Source organism: Trichechus manatus, unplaced genomic scaffold, assembly GCF_000243295.1.
Source record: "Trichechus manatus latirostris isolate Lorelei unplaced genomic scaffold, TriManLat1.0 scaffold00087, whole genome shotgun sequence".
Classification (NCBI taxonomy): Eukaryota; Metazoa; Chordata; class Mammalia; order Sirenia; family Trichechidae; genus Trichechus; species Trichechus manatus.
Window position 1 is genome coordinate 1,804,898 of NW_004444023.1, and position 18,146 is coordinate 1,823,043.

Genomic DNA, 18,146 nt, shown 5'->3' on the forward strand with positions numbered 1-18,146 from the left:
TATGCCAGACACCATTGGGAAATGAGACAGACCCTTCTTGCCCAGACATTAGTGCCCAGTTGGGGCAGCAAGACCTACAAAGCTACTGAAAATAGGTGGTTGGCCTGGGGAGAGCTGCGTGAAGTCAGTGTGGAGAGTCTATGGGGCTGGAGGGGGTGGTTAAGGTAGTATGTTGTTGATAGCTGCTGTTGAGTTGGCCCCTGACTCATGGCAACCCCATGTGCAATGGAATGAAACGCTACCTGGTCTTGAGCCATTCCCACGATCTGTTGTGATCAGAGTTTTCATTGACTGATTTTCTCAAGTAGAGCACCAGGCCTTTCTTCCTAGTCTGTCTTAGTCTAGAAGCTCTGCTGAAACCTGTCAGCTTCATAGCAACACGCAAACCTCCACTGACAGACAGGTAGTGGCTGCGAATGAGGTGCATTGGCCGGGAATTGAACCCAGGCCTCCAGCGTGGAAGGTGAGAATTCTACCACTGGACAGCCAACAACCTCAAAGTAGTATAGTGTGTAGTGATTAGGAACTCAGTCTTTGGTAGTCAAATCTCAATTTCTCTACTTCCTCATTGGGTCTTTGGGCACATGATTCACGTGTCTGCATCCCTGCTGCAAAACGGGGAGGACAGTAGTAGCACCTTCCCTATGTGGTCGTGAGAAATGAAATGAGATAATGCCCAGAAACCACTGAGCATACTGCATTCTGGGTAAGTGTTACCCATCAGTTAACTAGACTTTGAAAAATGAATGGAACTGAAGAAATGGTATGATGTAAGGAAAGGCTTGAAGGTGAAAGTAGGCATGTTGTATTCAAGGAAAGGAAAAAACTGGTCTGGTCTAACTGAGGATTTGAGGGACCCACATTGTCCCCTTTTGTGTAGATTTTAACCCTAGGTGTTTCTTGGCTACCTTCTCCACACTTACCCTAGCAACTGCCCTAACGAAAAAAAGCTATGCAATCTAGAAATAGAGCAATTGCCCAGCACCCTTGGCTCATTTGCTAGATTAGCTCTTACTGTAAAACTGGAGTCAGGGTGAAGGGAATCACTTTCATTTCCACTGACGAAAGTGCAGACTGTGAAGCTGACTCTCATTCCAGGTCCTTTTCCCAGCTGAACCATTTAGCAACCCACCCTCATAGTGGGAGCCTTCCGCACTCAGCTGAATGAAATTGGAAATCTACGCTTGCACTTCAGTGGGGTCCATGAATAGATGCTTTGTCTGCGAAGAGTTCTTGTTGCGCATGGTCTCTGTCTCCCAGTGCCATGCGTTTGCAAAGATGAGATCAGGACCGGCAGGGTCCTATTTTAAAGCCAAGAAACAGGCCGGGGGAGCCTAGCTTCACAAAATGCGTCTTTGGGGCCAGCTCTGTTCGCTAAATGTGGTGTGTTTGACCATGAGCTTAACAGGAAGACATTATTGGCCGTTTATCCTTTTATCTGGTGTGTTATTATTTTTGTGTATACAATAATAATAATAATAACAAGACAACATAGAATGATAAAGAAAATCTTTCACTGTAGCAACCACATGACAGGACAACCTATTGAAAAGCAAACCAGTTCAGTCACGCATTGTTTGGTCTATAAGGCACCCAGTAACGAGTTTGACAGTTTGTGTGTGTGTGTGCGTGTGTCCTCCCACCCTCCACCCCCCAAGTGAATTGGCTTATTTCATTGGCTTCAGTGAATTGGCTAGTTGTTACAGCTTTGTGTGGACACAGCTCTCATTTTGTGAGGCCTAGAACGGAGTTAAAGTTTCTAGTGTGAATAAAAACCAGCTGGGGAATTGGACTGCTTGCTCCCCTGGGAGAGACGTTTCGTTTCGACAGACAAGCTGAATGGTATGAAATATGGGCTTTTTGTAACCTGCTCAGGAAAGGCTCTCAGTGTGCACTTCAGAAAAGGCTAATCTCACAGTGAGCTTTAAGACCAAATAAATACCATGGTCTTTAAAAATAGGGTGGGGGTGCCGACTCGAGCTAGGATTTTGTGATTCCTGAAAACATTTTATCTTTTAAAAGATGTGTTTTTCTCTCCAAAGCACCTGCTCATTCACTCTTTTAGGAGGGGAACATTCAATTCAAAACTTTGGTGTTTATTGAGCACTTGCTGTACACCTGGCATTGTGCCAGGTCCATAGATGTAGTAGTTAGTTACGTTCATCGAGTTGACCTCTCTGGGATGACAGATTTTAAACATGTATTGCGAATGTTCTCAGAAGGTAGGCACAGGGTACTAAGCAATTGTATGGCAAGGAGTTTTAACCTCAACTGGGAAATCCAGGGAAGCTCCCCAGGAAATAATGTTGGAGGCTGAGGATGAAGGGTGAGGCAGGCAGGTGGTGAAGAGGGAGAGTTCACGGGGAGAGCCTTCCAGGCTCAGGAAACAGTATGGAACTTGGAGTTGAAAGAACATGGCATGTTCCAAGAATCGAAAGACGCCTAGTGTGGCTGCTGCAGTGGGGTGAGGGGGAACCAGCCCAGTAACGGAGGGCTGTGCATACTAGGGGTTTTGTGTTTTTGTACATTTACTGAGCATCTGCTGTATGCTAGGGGTGGTGCTAGGCATTTTCACACCAATTTTTCATTTATTCCTTTTATCAGTCTTTTTTTCTTGGTGGAGGGGAGGGGTTGTACGTAAGCAGCCTCAGTAGCTACTCTTTTTATTTTTTGTCGTTGTGGTAAATATATCTGTCACACAGCTTTTGCCAATTCAACTTTTTACAGTTGTACAACTTATTGACAGCAATTATAGTAATCGGCTGTGCAACCCTACCCTTAATCAATGTGATTTTCCATCACCAGAAACCAAAACTCAGTACTCCATAAGCAATAACCCCCCTTCCTTGTTCCTCCTGCCCCTGGTAACCACTGTTAAACTTCAGTCTCTAGACATTTGCCGTTTCTTGTCTTTTTATATACCTCTTATCAGTCTTAAGGGAGTCTTGGTGGCACAGTGGTTAAGCACTTGTTTGCTGAACAAAAGGTCATGGTTCGAACCCACCAGCTGTTCTGCAGGAGAGAGATGTAGCAGTCTGCTTCTGTAAAGGAAACCCTGTGGGACAGTTCTACTCTGTCCTATAGGGTCGCTTTAAGTCAGAATTAACTCGAGGGCAATGAGTTTGTTTTTATCCTTGTTTTAGAGATGGGGAAACTGAGGCTCCAAAAGATTAAACACCTTGCCCAAGAGAGTGTAGCCTCTAAGCAGATGGGCTGAGATTTTTTAGCCCTGGTCTTCTGACTTCCACTTCCAGGGTGCTTTGAGAGTCCAGTCTGCAAGAAAGATGACAGTATACAATATTCAGGCACACTTATTTGGACCACTCCCATCAGTCCAGTGAATTTGCTCATTGCAAACAAAGGACTTTGATTATTATCTTAAAAAGCCCACTCCCCCCACACCATTCCCTCAGAACAGCCTGGTGCTGTTTGTTTCTAGTGGCAGAGATCTAGATGAGCAGGGGACAAAGAAGCACGGAGACACTGAAATAACAACTGGAACTTTGAGAAATTGTTTTGAGTTGGTGTCATTCATTTCTCGGTTTATTTTAAGCCCAAGGAACTGCTGTAGTGTTTTCTTGGTGATAAAAATAAGCTATCTTTAATTCTCTGCTTTAGCTTACAGCACACCTGTTCTTTTTTTAAAATTTTTTTTATTGTGCTTTAAGTGAAAGTTTATAGTTCAGGTTAGTTTCTCATACAGAAATTTATACACACATTATTATGTGACCCTAGTTGCTTTCCCTATACTGTGACAGCACGCTCCTCCTTTCTACCCTGGATTTCCCGTGTTCATTCAACCAGCCACACCTGTTCTTAAAAAAAAAAAACAACAAATTACAATAGCCAACCCAAATCTATTTTTCAAAGAATTGCTCTGATGCTCCTCTGAGCCAACTGGTTCTCCTCCACCACCTTACTGAAATCTCTTTGTAGGGAGCCAAGCTGTGTCAGATCCAGTCAGGAATCCCTTGTGCTTCCAAAGGTAAAGGCTTTCTGAATGAATTTTCTCCAGTGTTTGGGAGGAGGCAAGCAGATGGAAACTGACCCGTTGCTGTGGGCCGTCCCAGTTCAGTGTGATTGAATCAGGCAGGGTGGACCCTCCTCTCTACTTAGCCCCCAACCCACTGGCCACTGAGTCTGAAAGCACAACAGGGATTGACGCAGGTTGGCCACAGACTTCATACCTCTGTAGAGCAAAAAGCCATGGTCTCAGTATATTGGGGGTCTTTGAGGGGATGACTTAAGGTCCCTGGGTAGTGTGAACGGTTTGCGCTCATCTGCTAACCTAAAGGTGGGTGATTTGAATCCACTCAGCAGGGCTGTGGAAAAAACTCCTGGTGATCTGCTTCCATAAAGATTACAGCTAAGAAAACCCTATGTATGGAGCACAGTTCTATTGTGTAACATTAACATGGGGTTGCCATAAGTCAGAATCAACTCAATGGCAACGAGTTTGGTTTTTGGTTTGAGGGGATGACACACCTTTCTTTTCCCATCATGCAAGAGGATTAGGGATGGCAGGAAGGGCAGACTTCGTGCTACTTCCTGTTCCATCCTTTAAACAAAGATGCTCCAAGATGGTGAGGGACTAGGTCTTAATACTAACTGCGAGCTGGAAGGAGACAGGGTTGGCACTTTCATAATAGACTTTGCCAGCAAGAGCAAATTCCCCTTCAGGTTTTCTCTTAAACTTGGGCTTGGATTTTATTCTAGCCAGCAGGGGGAGCATCAGTTAACCAAGAATGTATTCGGGGCATGAATGATTAACTTCACTGAAAAGGTCCTTTTGAAGCTTTGATGCAAATATGAGAGAAATAATTGCCAATCAGAAAGGTGCACTCGTTGAATATAGAACATTAGAAAGTACTTTAGGGGCAACCTATAGTACTATGTTTTCCGTATTTCTGAGGCTCATGCCAGTTACAGCTAGTGCAGGGTGTGCCACTGTAACACTTGGTGTTGACACTCTAGCACCCTGCTTCTGTCAGTTGCACTAGCAAGAGAGAGAATTGTCCCCACTCTGATGACATTGTACCAGAGCCAGACTACATTCTGCATATACTTTTCCCCCTTAAAAAAACAAACAAACCAGATAGAGTCCAGCAGCCTGAGGTCTGCTTTTTGATTCCTTTGTTAGACATGCTCCCAAGCGTTTAAAAGGCTATGCTTGGTGATACAGTTTTAGTGATCGTATTTCTGACCCTAACATCTGGACAAGTACTCGACATACATAAGGGTGTTTATGGGGACCAGAGGAGTTCCTGGGTGGTGCGAACGGTTAAGTGCTCATCTGTGAACCAAAAGGTTGGTGGTTAAAACCCCCTCAGAGGCACGTTGGAAGAAAGGCCTGGTGATCTGCTTCCGAAAGGTCACAACGTTGAAAACCCTATGGAGTGCAGTTCTCTGTACACATGGGATTGCCATGAGTCAGAATCAACTTGATGGCAACTGGTTATGGGGCCCAAAAGAGAATATTTGAAGTTGACAACTTAGGGTCACTAAATATTTATACCTTCTGTTCCCACAGAAGACAGTTCTTTATCTTTATCCTGGCAGGGTGGCAGACCTCTCGATTGGGCCCATAGAAGACTGCCTGTGTGCTTATAATCCTCCTTGCCTTTTTCTGTGTGCCTCAGTTGGTATTTACTCATGTGATAAGCTTTGCTTATTGTGGCTCTGTGTCTTCTCTTTTGGAGTCCCTGAGTGATACAAATAGTTAACGAGCTTGCTCAGCTGCCAACCAAAAGGTTGGCAGTTTGAGTCCGCACAGAGGCACCTTTGGAAGAAAGCCCTGGCGATCTACTTCTGAAAGATCAGTCAGTGAAAACCCTATGGAGCACAGTTCTACTCTGACGCACATAGGGTCACCGTGAGTCACAGTCGACTCAATGGCAGCTGATTTTTTTGTTCTATTTTTTATGTCTTCTCTTACCAGTTAGATTGTAAGTTCATTGAGGGCGAGAGATGACTTTGGTCCTAGTATTAGCTCTGCTGCTAGCTTGCTGTATGACCTTGGGTAATTTCTTTAAAAAAAAAAAAAAAAAAGATGGGCTCCTGTGATCTAGTACTTTCAAAGTATGGACAAGACCTTTTCGCCCTCATTTCTCCACCTAATAGTGAGAGCGGCACGTTGTTAGAAAAAACTTCCTCTACCCACAGAGATAGTACTCGTCTCAGCTCAATTGGAAAAAAATATAAAGGAACATTGGCCCCAGTGCATTAATGGAGACTTTTTGTTCAGTAAATTCATCGAGTGCCTCCTGTGCACCTTAGGCTCTGGAGCCCAAGCATCTCATAGGCTAATGGCAGAGGCCTTGTCTTGGCTCTCTTACTCTTTGACTGGCATGCTAATCTTTTTCCTGCCGCCGTGGACTTTGGGGGCTATGGAGTAGGGTTGCCATTCCAGAGGGGAGCAGTGGCAGGTGACAGATGTAGCTTCCTCCTCTGCCACAGCTGGAAGTTCGCACTTTAGAGCGCTTGTCTTGTTTTGAAAAGCCAAGAGGCCGATTCCAGGCACCACTTTTCCCCAGAGCAACACTGGTATAAACTATAGGTTCATTTCTTCTTCTTGGTTAGATCACAACCAAGAATCAGGCATGTTTTGAAGGAAACCGTAAAGCACCGAGGTAGGCATCTATCCAGAAGGACCTGGTGATTCAAACTGGCCCAGTCCTTGACTGTAGTGCCAAAGAGCACAGGTTTGCAGTCAGACAGACCTGACTTGGGCAAGTTACTGAGTTTTTCTAGCAGTCAGTTTTCTCACCTATAAAATGGGGTTTGTGGTAATGGCATTTCAAATGGAGATAGCTCATTTAGGGGACAGAGCATGGGGCGTTGGCATTCATAGATCACAGGCCTCTGAATCCTGGCTCTCTCATTCTAGGTGTGAATCTGTCTGAGCCTCTTTTCTCATCTGTAAAATGGGGCTCCTAACCCTTACCTTGCAAGGTGGTTGTGAGGTTTCAGAAAATTGTACAGAGCACCTGACACAGTGTCTAGCACATAGCCACTCTATCCTAATCGTTATTATTTTCCTTTTTTGGACCCAGTCAGATTCTAAACTTAGTGGCACAAATATGTGGATTGCTCTCAAGGGCTGGTTTCCTCTGGCTTGATGCTTCTGTCACTGCAGCCTGCTAAGTGAGTGCCCCAGAGAAGATGGATGTTGGGATGGTGTCACTTTGGCCTCTCCAAGGACCTGCTATTAAGAGTGCTCCCAGTGACTCCCTAATGAATGACACATGTCTGACCCGGGACATGGGACATCTGGCAGGCCACTCAGGGGAATGGCATTTCCATCTGAAGTGTGCCGAGTAACCCTTCTGATGCCTGGTGTGTGGTTGTTACATCAGCAGTCTGGCCCAACTCTTGGCATGCAAACTCTGACTTCCTTAGTAGGAAGGTTTAGAATTAGTTGTGCAGAATTCCCTACCCAATTTTGTGACACCGAGAGAGCCTTCAGTTATCTCAAGCAGGTATTTTGACATTCTGTAAACCAGAGTTGGTTTAAATCTGAGAGAGACTATCCATGTCATTCAGAAAAAGGAGGTAATGCTGTTGCAAGAGCCTGTTCTCCATTTTCTCATTTAAAAATTGAAGGATTGAACTTGATCTTGGAGTCTTTGAGATGTTGCTGTTGTTGTTGTTAGTTGCCGTCGATTCCAACTCATAGCGACCCCATGTGGCAAAGTAGAACTGCCCCACAGGGTTTCCTAGCCTGTAATCTTTACAGAAGCAGATCACCAGACCTTTCTTTTGCAGAGCCGTTGGGTGGGTTCAAACCACCAACCCTGGGTTTAGCAGTGGGCGCTTACCCCTTGTGCCATCAGGGGTCCTTTCTTGGAGTCTTTTGAAGTGAAAGGAATAAAAGCAGTTGTCTAATGTAGCCTCCACCTAGTGGCAGAATCCCCTTGACAACAGGTACGGCAGTTGCAGTCTCTGCTTTGAATACTTAGCAAGCAACCCATTCTTTTTTTTTTTTTAAAAATAATTTATTTTTTGTTGTTTTTGAGAATGTACGTAGCAGGACGTATACCAGTTCAACAATTTCTACATGTACAAGTCAGTGACATTGACTATGTTCTTTGAATTGCGCAGTCGTTCTCATTCTCCCTTTCTGAACTGTTCCTCCCTCAGTAAGCTCACTGCTAAGCTTCCTGTCTAATCTTTTGAGTTGCTGTTGTCAGTTTGATCCCATATAGTTAGCTCCTTAAAAAAAGCATGATACTCAAGCCAGACATTCTTTACTAGTTAAGCTAAACTATTCTTTGGTTTAAAGAAGACTTCAGGGAATAGTTTTGGTTTAAGGTTTAAAGATTATCTCAGGGCAATAATTTCAGAGGTTCTTCCACCCTCCATGGCTCCAGAAAGTCTGGAGTCCATGAGAATTTGAAATTCCATTCTGCATTTTCCCTCTTTTGATTAGAATTATTCTGTAGAATCTGATAAAAACATTCAGTAATGGTAGCAGGGCACCATCCAGTTCTTCTGGTCTCATGGCAAAGGGAGTAGTTAGTTGTTTATGGAGGCAATTAGCCACACATTTCATTTTCTCTTCCTATTTATTCCTGGCTCTCCTTCTTCCTCTGTTGCTTCTGGCAAATAGAGGCCAATTGTAGTGCCTTGGATCCATCACTTGCAAGCTTTTAAGACCCCAGGCACTATGCAGCAAACTAGGAGGTAGAACAGAAGCACTAAACCTGCTATTTGTTTGTCTTTTCAAATTTCTCCTTTATGTTGGCCAGAATTGCCTCTCTGCATCTTCATCTTTTCTCTCCCCACATGACCCTTTGGAACTACACAAGATAAACCTGGTCTCTTTCCGTGAGAAAACCCTTTAGCTCTTTGAAAATAGCTCTTACAGTGCACATTCTTCTCTTTCCCACATTAAAAATCTGAGCTGCTTTATGGGAGTGAGTCTTTATGACCTTCAGAAGTTCACCAGATTATCAGTGTACCTTCATTCATTCAGTCATCCATTTATTTATTCTGCCTATCCCAGAAACTTTGAGGAGAAGGCAATAAACTGTAGTGGCTAAGAGCATAGATTTTGCAGTCAGTCAGACCCGACTCGGGCAAGTTACTGAATTTTTCTCGCGCTTAGTTTCTTCATCTCTGAAATGGGGTTCTTAACACCTGCACCCACAGATCTGTTGTGAAACTAGAGTGAGATAGTGCATATAAAGAACTTAGCAAGGTCTCTGGTACATGGCAACTATTCACTTGATGGAGATTCAACTTTCTAGCTAACTTAGATTGTTAGAATACACATCATCTTGTTTTAGAATTGAGAGGGTGGAGGAAGTACAAGATCAGAATTTGTTGTCTGTTTCCTAGAGCTATGGTCAGAAGGCTTTCTGTTGTTAGGTGCTGTCAAGTCGATTTCAACTCATAGTGACTCCATGTGATACAGTAGAACTGCCTCATAGGGTTTTCTAGGCTGTAATCTTTATGGGAGTAGATCGCCAGGTCTTTCTCCTGCAGAGCTGCTTGGTGTGTTCAAACCACTAACGTTTTGGTTAGCAGTCAAGCGCGTAATCATTACATCATAGAAAGCTTTCTGGTGAGTAGAAATAGCATCCTTGCAGCTTCTTTTTCAGTTCCATTTTTTTATTCCTTAACAGCAGTTTATTTGGATGCCCCAGTTTTATTGAAGAACAATGCTGTTGTTAATGTTAGTTTTGACAAGCGAACTCTCCTGGATTGAGATTTCTAAAAAACTTGAATGATAGAAGATGGAGGAATGTCGCTTAAACACAGATGATGATCTTTGTTTCTTCAGTGTCTTTAGCTAAAACTGCCTGAACAGTATGGAGTTTTTAAGAAGCACATAGTCCGACTCACCGTTACCTGTTTGTAACAGTGGTGTAACAGTGGAAGCACTCAGCCCTTCTCTTTTCTTTAACATGAGCTCACATTTATTGAACAACTACTGTGTACCTGACAATTGAGCCACTTCCCGTATGTCATATCATTGTATCCTCCCTAACTCCTTGTGAGCAAAGCTCTCTTCTGTTTACAGAAGAGGAACCCAAGACTTAAGAGATGTTAAGTTACTTGACTAGATGGTGCCCGGCTACCACAATGACTGCCCTGACAGGGAAGACAACAGAGAGTCCCTGACGGAGCAGGAGAAAAGTGGGGTACAGAACTCAAATTCTGGTAAAAAGACCAAACTTAATGGTTTGACTGAGACTGGAGGGACCCTGGAAGACACGGCCCCTGGACTTTCTGTCAACCCAGAACTAAACCCATTCCCGAGGCCAGCTCTTCAGACAAAGATTAGACTGGACTATGGGACATAAAATGATACTCGTGAAGAGTGTGCTTCTTAGCTCAAGTAGATGCATGAGACTAAATGGGCAGCTCCTGTCCAGAGGCAAGATTAGAAGGCAGAGAGGGTCAGGAGCTGGTTGAATGGACACGGGAAGTCTGGGGAGGAAAGGAGGAGTGTGCTGTCACAGTATAGGGGGAGCAGCTAGAGTCTGCGTAACAGAGTATGTATAAATTTTTGTGTGAGAGACTAACTTGAATTGTAAACTTTGACTTAAAGCACAACAATCAAAAAAAGAGAGAGAGAGAGATTAAGTTACTTGAAGTCACAGAACTTGGCAATCAGAATTCCAACCCACGTCTGTCAGGTTTCAAAGCTTAAAGTCCTTAGACTTTGTATAAGTAGAAGATGCAAGGGAGACAGTCTTTTTTTTTTTTTAAATCTTTTGTATGTTTTTTATTATGATAGAAACACAACAACACATACAATATTTCATCAGTTTCTACATCCACACTTCAGTGACATTGATTACATTCTTCAAGTTGTGCAGCCATTTTCACTCTCTTTTTCCAAGTTATCCCACCACCATTAACATGTCTTCAATGCCCTCTAAGCAGAAGCACCTCTTTCCCCCTCCCTCCCAGTCCTAGTAACCATTTTGGTTTCTATATATTTGCTTATTTCATATAAATGAGATCGTACAGTTTTTCTCCTTTTATGTCTGACTTACTTCATGCAGCCTAATGTCCGCAGCGTTCATCCCTGTAGTGGCCTGCATCAGGACTACGTTCCTCTTCGTGGCTGAGTGAGATTTCATTTGTGTACATACTATACTTTGCTTATCCATTCATCAGTTGTTGGGAGAGTCTTTTTATTGTTAGTTGCCATCAGGTCGGCTCCGACTCATGGGTGGCCTTAGGTACAACTGAACGAAATATTGCCTGGTCCTGCACCATCTTCATGATTATTGGTATGGTTGAGATTGGTTGAATTATTTTGTGTAAAGGTGCATCATAACGCATCAAAGTGCTTTTCCTTCTCTGGGGAGAAGCCTGACGTCTGAGCCTGTTTGCCTCATGCAGCCTGCAGGGGGAGCTAACAGCAGCCATTCCCACGTCACTGGTTTTAGGAGTGGGCATATCACAGTGGGCAGGGATGGGCCTTATTGAGAGCAGGTTTCTTCTCTGAGGCCCCAGGATCTGTTTACGTTACAGAATTCTCTGTACTGAGTCAGTTAGCGGTCTGTGTAGAGATCGGGTTTGTCATTTGAGGTCTTTTCAGCCAGCAGCTTTGGCTGCTCTGGAAAGAGAAATAGGTTTGCCCTTCTTTGGTGTGCATTTGATTCTCAGCTCTTCTTTTGTTGCCACTTGTTTTCATAGGAAGTCCTCAAAGAATCTCAGACCAAACAGGAAGTGATCTGTTCCAGTATAAACCAAAACCAAACCTGTTGCCTTCAAGTCGATTCTGACTCATAGTGACCCTATAGGATGGAGTAGAACTGCCCAATACTGTTTCCAAGGAGCAGCTGGTGGATTTGAACTGCCGACCTTTTGGTTAGCAGCCTCTTAACCACTGTGCCACCAGGACTCTGTTCCAATATGACGGGGTACTAAAAGGAATGAGGATGGGCAGGCTAAGGAAAGGGAATGATTAACCCATGACCCGGTGGCTAGTTAGTTGTCCTCTGCTGTGGATTTTATGCAAAGATCCTAATTGTCTTTCTCTTCACTAGATATTTTAACCAAAGGCCCAAGTTTCAGGTGTATTTCTTGTGGCTTTAGGAAACTGACCATTTCTTAAAAACATTTTTTTTTCCCACATGTGACCTTTGAAATAAAAGGATGAAATAATTTTGGGGCAGATATCTTAATATTAATGATGTCTAGGAACACGGGTTTTGGAGACAGGCTGGCCCTCCTGGGTTTGACTCTCAGCACTGTCACTTACTAGTATGTCATTTAGACATGTGAGACTCTTCTTTTTCCTTTGGTAAAATGCTTGTTAGGCTCAAGTAGTTGCTGCTGCTGCTGGTACTACTACTCGAGGAAGGTGACTACGGGGAAAGAAGAGACAAAGAATGATTTTATTCATCCTGTTTCATTAGTTGGCTTTGCCCTTTCCTAATGTGGAAACCACTGGGGGTTCACCTCAAGTTAACGTATCAAAGGGAATTCACATTTGAGGCTCGCAGCCCTAGCAGAATGCATGCTCCCTCTCTTTTCTGAAAAGAGAAAATCCTGAGTTTTCAATTCCATCTTTTATCTTTTTAAGATTTTATCCATCTCTGGATGTATAACATCTATTATCCATTCGGGATGTTTGGAACACTTCCTGTTTACTCCAGTGCATCCCTGATAAAGCTGTGGATAGTCATCTCATTGTTACTAAATAAATATGGCCTGCTTCCTATAAACACCTTTGTTCTAAGCATGCAGTCTCACACTAAAGGTGTGACTGGGTGGCAACTTGCCAGCATTCCTGTGCGGGTATTTGGAGGCTAGAGAATACAGAATTAATGGGATGAGCTCAAAACTTGTCCAGCCGTTCCTACACTGCTGTAGGTTCCCTCTGAAGGCCTTCCTGATGTTGACGTTACGTGTTGATAACTCACTGTATTTTTGTACTTTCACTCTTTGTTGGACAGAAACCAAAGCCTAAGCCCCGGCCATCCATCACTAAGGCAACTTGGGAGAGCAACTACTTTGGGGTGCCACTGACAACAGTCGTGACTCCAGAGAAGCCGATCCCTGTTTTTATTGAAAGATGTATCGAGTACATTGAAGCCACAGGTAAGAGTATTCCCTCACAGCAGATTGGAGCTCCTCATGTCTACAGGATGCTTTCTAGAGTGCTGAACCATCTGGAGGTGCTGGAATCCGCTCATGTTTAGTGTGAGATGCTTTCTGAAAAGGAGCTGAGCAGTCCCCACAGCTGGCAGGCATGGGGCTCCTCCGTTGGCATCTGGTCTTGAGGCTGCCATGCCAGATATATTAGACTTTTCAGTGTGCAGGAGCAATTCTGGTCTCAGGCCTGCAGTTCGGCTGGTTAGATGCCTTCTCTGTGCTCCCCTGGCCCCTGTCATAGTGTGTAGCCCTGTTGATCAGTCATGTGATCGTCTGTGTCCCCCACCAATCTGGAAGCTCCTGGAGGGCAAGGAGCGGGCTTTATTCATCTGTGTGTCCTCAGCACTACGTGGGGGACAAAATACATTTTGGTTTAATAAAATGAATGAGTAGTTGTGACTATTACTGCCCTTGGCTGTTGATCAGGTGCTTGAGATTCATGCGTTGATATAGGATTTTTTTAGAGGAGTAAAAAACAACTGGAGTGCTTGGATGTCTTCTGGTCATGCGGTTAAATTTAAGCTCCACGGACAGCTTGGTATTATCACAAAGGCAGACTCAGATTTTCCACATTGCTCTTGAAATAACAAAATTTGACTTGCGTTGAAACCATTTATTGCATTCATTTAGAGCGCCCATAATGTGTCTCTTTGGCCTGTCTTTTGAAACCCAGAGCTTTCAGTTTCATGCCATTGTTTCCCTAGTTTTTCTCCTGGATGCTTTCAAAGCTGATGAGTTTTGAGGAGACAGTGGTATAGCAGGCACATGGGAATGTGGGTTCTTCAGCATTACTAGTTTGGCTCAAGAATATAGGCTTAAACTAATTTGAAACCAAGGTAGGGATTACACCTCCTTGTGTGTTCTTTCTAATTCTAGGGTGATCCGTGATGACATTAACCATTGCGTGGTGTGGACAGACACTCCCAATCTCTGCTGGTAATTGCAGCAGGAGCATATGAGGCTGAGTGGCAGTGTTAATATTTACTTAGGATGTGCTAGTCAGGAAGATAGGTTTCAAGGTGAAGACCACTAAAGACTTGTAGTTATTTTCAGGATTTTCTCTGTGGTATCCGAGTTGAATCACAGTAAGCACTTTGCATGATCACAGCAGATCCACAGCTTTGTTTTGGCTGCTCAGTGCCGGAAGCCTTTTCTCAGTGTCCAGTCTTTTTGACACTGGTTTTATGTCCGTTTCCTCCTGGTACCTCTCTCTTTGGCAAGGAGAAAATCTGCAGGGCACAGGTGTGATTGGTTGAAGCCTTTCCTCCTTATTGACCCAACACTTCAGAGAGATAGTTTGTGTCCTTTCACCTGGAGGAGCCCTTTATTCCTTAACTTTGTAGTTTGAAATAATTTCAGATTTGTGGGAAAGTTACAAAAGTTGTAAGTTGTAACAAATTGAAAGTTACAAAAATTCCCAGATCCCTTAAATGTTAACATTGTACCACATTTGCTTTATCATTTTCTCTACTTGTTTTTTCTTTTTTTCTGAGACACTTGAGAGTAAATTGCAGATATGATGGGCCTTTACTTCTGAATTGGTCTCTGGGTGGCACAAACGGTTTACATTCGACTACCAACCTAAAGGTTGACAGTTCAGACCCACCCAGTGGCAGTGTGGAAGAAAGTCCTGGCGATCTGCTCCTGGAAAAATTGTGTTCTGTTGCTGTCTAGTCGATTCTAACTCATAGCGACCCTACAGGGCAGAGTAGAACTGCCCCATAGAGTTTCCAAGGCTGTGATCTTTACAGAAGCAGACTGGCACATCTTTCTTCTGTGGAGCAGCTGGTGGGTTTGAACTGCCGACCTTTCAGTTAGCCGCTGAGTGCTTAACTGCTGTACAGCCAGGGCTCCTTCCTTGCTGTGAAGAAAGATTACAGCCAAGAAAACCCTATGGAGCAGTTCTACTGTGCAACACATGGGGTCACCATGAGTCAGAATCAAAGGTAATGGGTACTTCTAAACAGTTCACCATGTATTTCTGAAACACATTGGCATTCTCTTACATAACCACGGTACATTTATCAAAATTAGGGAATTGGCATTGATCCAGTATTTCTCTGTAGATGAATCTATAATCTAATCTACAGATGCTTGCTTTTCATTGGTTGACCCTGGATCACACGTTAGATTTAGTTGTCAAATCTCTTTAGTCTTCTTTAACCTGGAACATTTCCTCAGTCTGTCTGTCTTTTGTGGCTTAGGTATTTTTTTAAGAGTACAGACCAGTTATTTTGTTGAATGTTCCTCAACTTGGGTTTCTCTAGTGCTTCCTCATGGTTAGATTTGGGTGACGCACTTTTGGCAGAAACACCACGGAAGTGGTGCTGTGTTCTTTTCAGCGCGTCCCATCAGTAGGCATGTGATGTCCGTTTGTCCCATCCCTGGAGATACTCACTTTGATCTCTGATGAAGGTGGCTTCTCCACTGTAAAGTGACTCTTTCCCCTTTGTAAGTAATACGTATTTTATAGGGAGCTGCTTGGAGACTGTGTAAGTGTCCGGTTTAGGTTTCTCTTCATACTGACGTGCATTGGTTTTAGCATCCATTGATGACTCTTGGCTGAAAGAATGATAACCATTGTTTTTCTGCCTCCCTAATTCCTTCTGCATGTATTAGTTGATACTCTCCTGTCAGGAAGAGCTTTCCTTTCCCTGGGGAGCCTTTTGTGAATGGCCTCCTTGAGTGGCTCTCCTGCTTGACATCAGGTGCTTGAATGTTAGCAAAATGCCCTCTAGCTGAGCTCATCAATGGCCTTGACCTACCCTGCTCCCTGTCTTCTCCAGCTCTGGAACTTTCCAGTCCATGTGATTAGCTGTTTGACATCCCGTGAGGAAATGACACCTCTGCTTGCTCTTCTCTTGTTGAACACTTTCAAGTGTGAGGAGCCTAACAGCAGCCACCACCAAGCTGCTGCTGCTTGTACATTAGAAAGCTCTGTTAAATAGCACCCTGTTACCAAAAAGCTTGGAGCTTCAGAGTCATCTCTGACTCATATAGTCAGGTCCCAAGCTGTGTCAGTTCTGCTCCGTCATTTCCTGGCTCTGTCCTCTCCACTTCATTTCCGCTGCCTCACCATCCGCACCTCTGAGTCCGTCCTGATTATAAGGATTCCCCCTGCTGAAGAACCTCTTATTGCTTCCTCATTACCTCCCAGATGCAGGCCACACTCTGCTCTGCCATCCCTTACAGCATCTGTATTATGCCATGCTTACCTGCCTGTCTTCTTCCTCCCCTTTCTCCTTCTCTTTCCCTCCCTCTCTTCTTCTTTTCCTTTTCTCTCTCCTTCCTTCCGCCCTTCCTGTTTTACACTACTTCAAGCATTAATTTTAAAATTGTTTTACAAGAATACAAACAGTCTGTTAATGAGGACATAGACCTAGCAGAGTCTCTCTCTATCTCCCTGCCTTCGTGTATGCCCTTCCTGTGGTTTGTCGTGTTCCACTGCCATTGCTTGCCTCCGGAACTTGTTCTTATTTTTCAAGACTCCCGTCACCATCCCAGTAGCACTTTGAATGTAATCTCTGTGGTAGTCCTTCTCAAGCAAATTTCAACTTCCTGAGAGCAGAATAGGAACCCTGGTGTCATAGTGGTTTAAGTGCTCCGCTGCTAACTGAAACGTCAGTGGTTCGAACCCACCAGCTGCTCCGTGGGAGAAAGATGTGGCGGTCTGTTCCTGTAAAGACTGCAGCCTTGGAAACCCTACGGGGCAGTTCTACTCTGCCCTGTAGGGTTGCTGTGAGTTGGAATCGACTTGATGGCAGTGAATTTGTTTTGTTTTGTTTTTTAATGTAAAGCAGGCAGGCTCCAGGTGACTGAAAAGCTGCTTATTTGGGCTATTTTTAAGATAATTGGATGTGTACAAATTTGAGTTTGGCACCGCACTGGCAGGCTTTTTTTTTTAATGAAGGAACAAAACCTGAGGCCAGTATATAGAGGCCATCTTTGACTCATTTATATAACAGTATTCTCTTTTAGGAGCCCTGGTGGCATGGTGTTTAAGCACTTGGCTGCTAACCGAATGGTTGGTGGTTCAAACCCACCAGTGGCTCCTTGGGAGAAAAGACCCGGTGATCTACTCCCATAATGATTGTAGTCTAGGAAACTTATGGGGCAGTTTTACTCTGTCATAATAGGGTCACTATGAGTCAGAATCGTCTTGACAGCAATGGATTTGGTTTTTTGGCTTGGAGAACAGGATGCTATGTTCTCCTTTTCTCCGTAGAGCATGGTAAACAATATACATTAATTGTTGATTGAATGAGTGATTTTCAACCTGGAAAACTTGTAATTCCATTGTTCAGCTTTTTTTAAATTTGTACTTCTATAGAATTTCAGAAAATATTTAAGCTGGTGTCTATGAGCTTAAATGTGTTTGTTTTTTTGTTTTTTTTTTTTTAATTGTGCTTTAGGTGAAGGTTTACAGAGAAAATCAGTTTCTCATTAAACAGTTAATGCACAGATTGTTTTGTAACATTGGTTTTCAACCCGACAATGTGTCAGCACTCTCCCCTTCTTGACCTCGGGTTCCCCATTTCCATTTGTCCAGCTTTCCTGTCCCTTCCTGCCTTCTTGTCTTTGCATTTGGGCTGATGTGCCCATTTAGTCTCCTATAGATGGTTGAGTGTACTCTTTTCCTGTTTCCTGAAAGAACTTTTCTTTTTACTGTTTGTAAAATTAAAGCATACTCACTGTAGAAATTCAACAAAAATGAGAAAGAATTTAAAGATTCGTTGATTATTTACTTAGTGAAAACCACTGTTAGTGATCTGTTTTCCTTATAGTCTTATCTCTCTGCATATGTACATATATTTTTATTTTTACATAATGCAATTTATGCTATATGATGACTCTCAAAAATTTTTGAGCATAGCCCACTTAAACGGAAACAAACCAACCAACCTGTTGCTGTCGGGTCAATTCTAACTCATAGCAACCCTATAGGACAGGATAGAACTGCCCATAAGGTTTCCAAGGAGGAGCTGGTGGGTTCAAACTGCCGACTTTTTGGTTAGCAGCCCAACGCT

The 18,146-nt window shown here is 43.6% G+C and overlaps 1 protein-coding gene across 1 annotated transcript in view; it reads left to right on the forward strand.

Annotated features, from left to right (window-relative positions):
* ARHGAP35 (Rho GTPase activating protein 35) overlaps window positions 1-18,146 on the forward strand; it is a 139,421-nt gene that overhangs the window by 61,190 nt on the left and 60,085 nt on the right. The window contains exon 3 of the mRNA XM_004381607.2: window positions 12,921-13,065. Coding sequence (XP_004381664.1) covers window positions 12,921-13,065 — 145 coding nt within the window. The remainder of the gene's footprint in view (window positions 1-12,920; window positions 13,066-18,146) is intronic.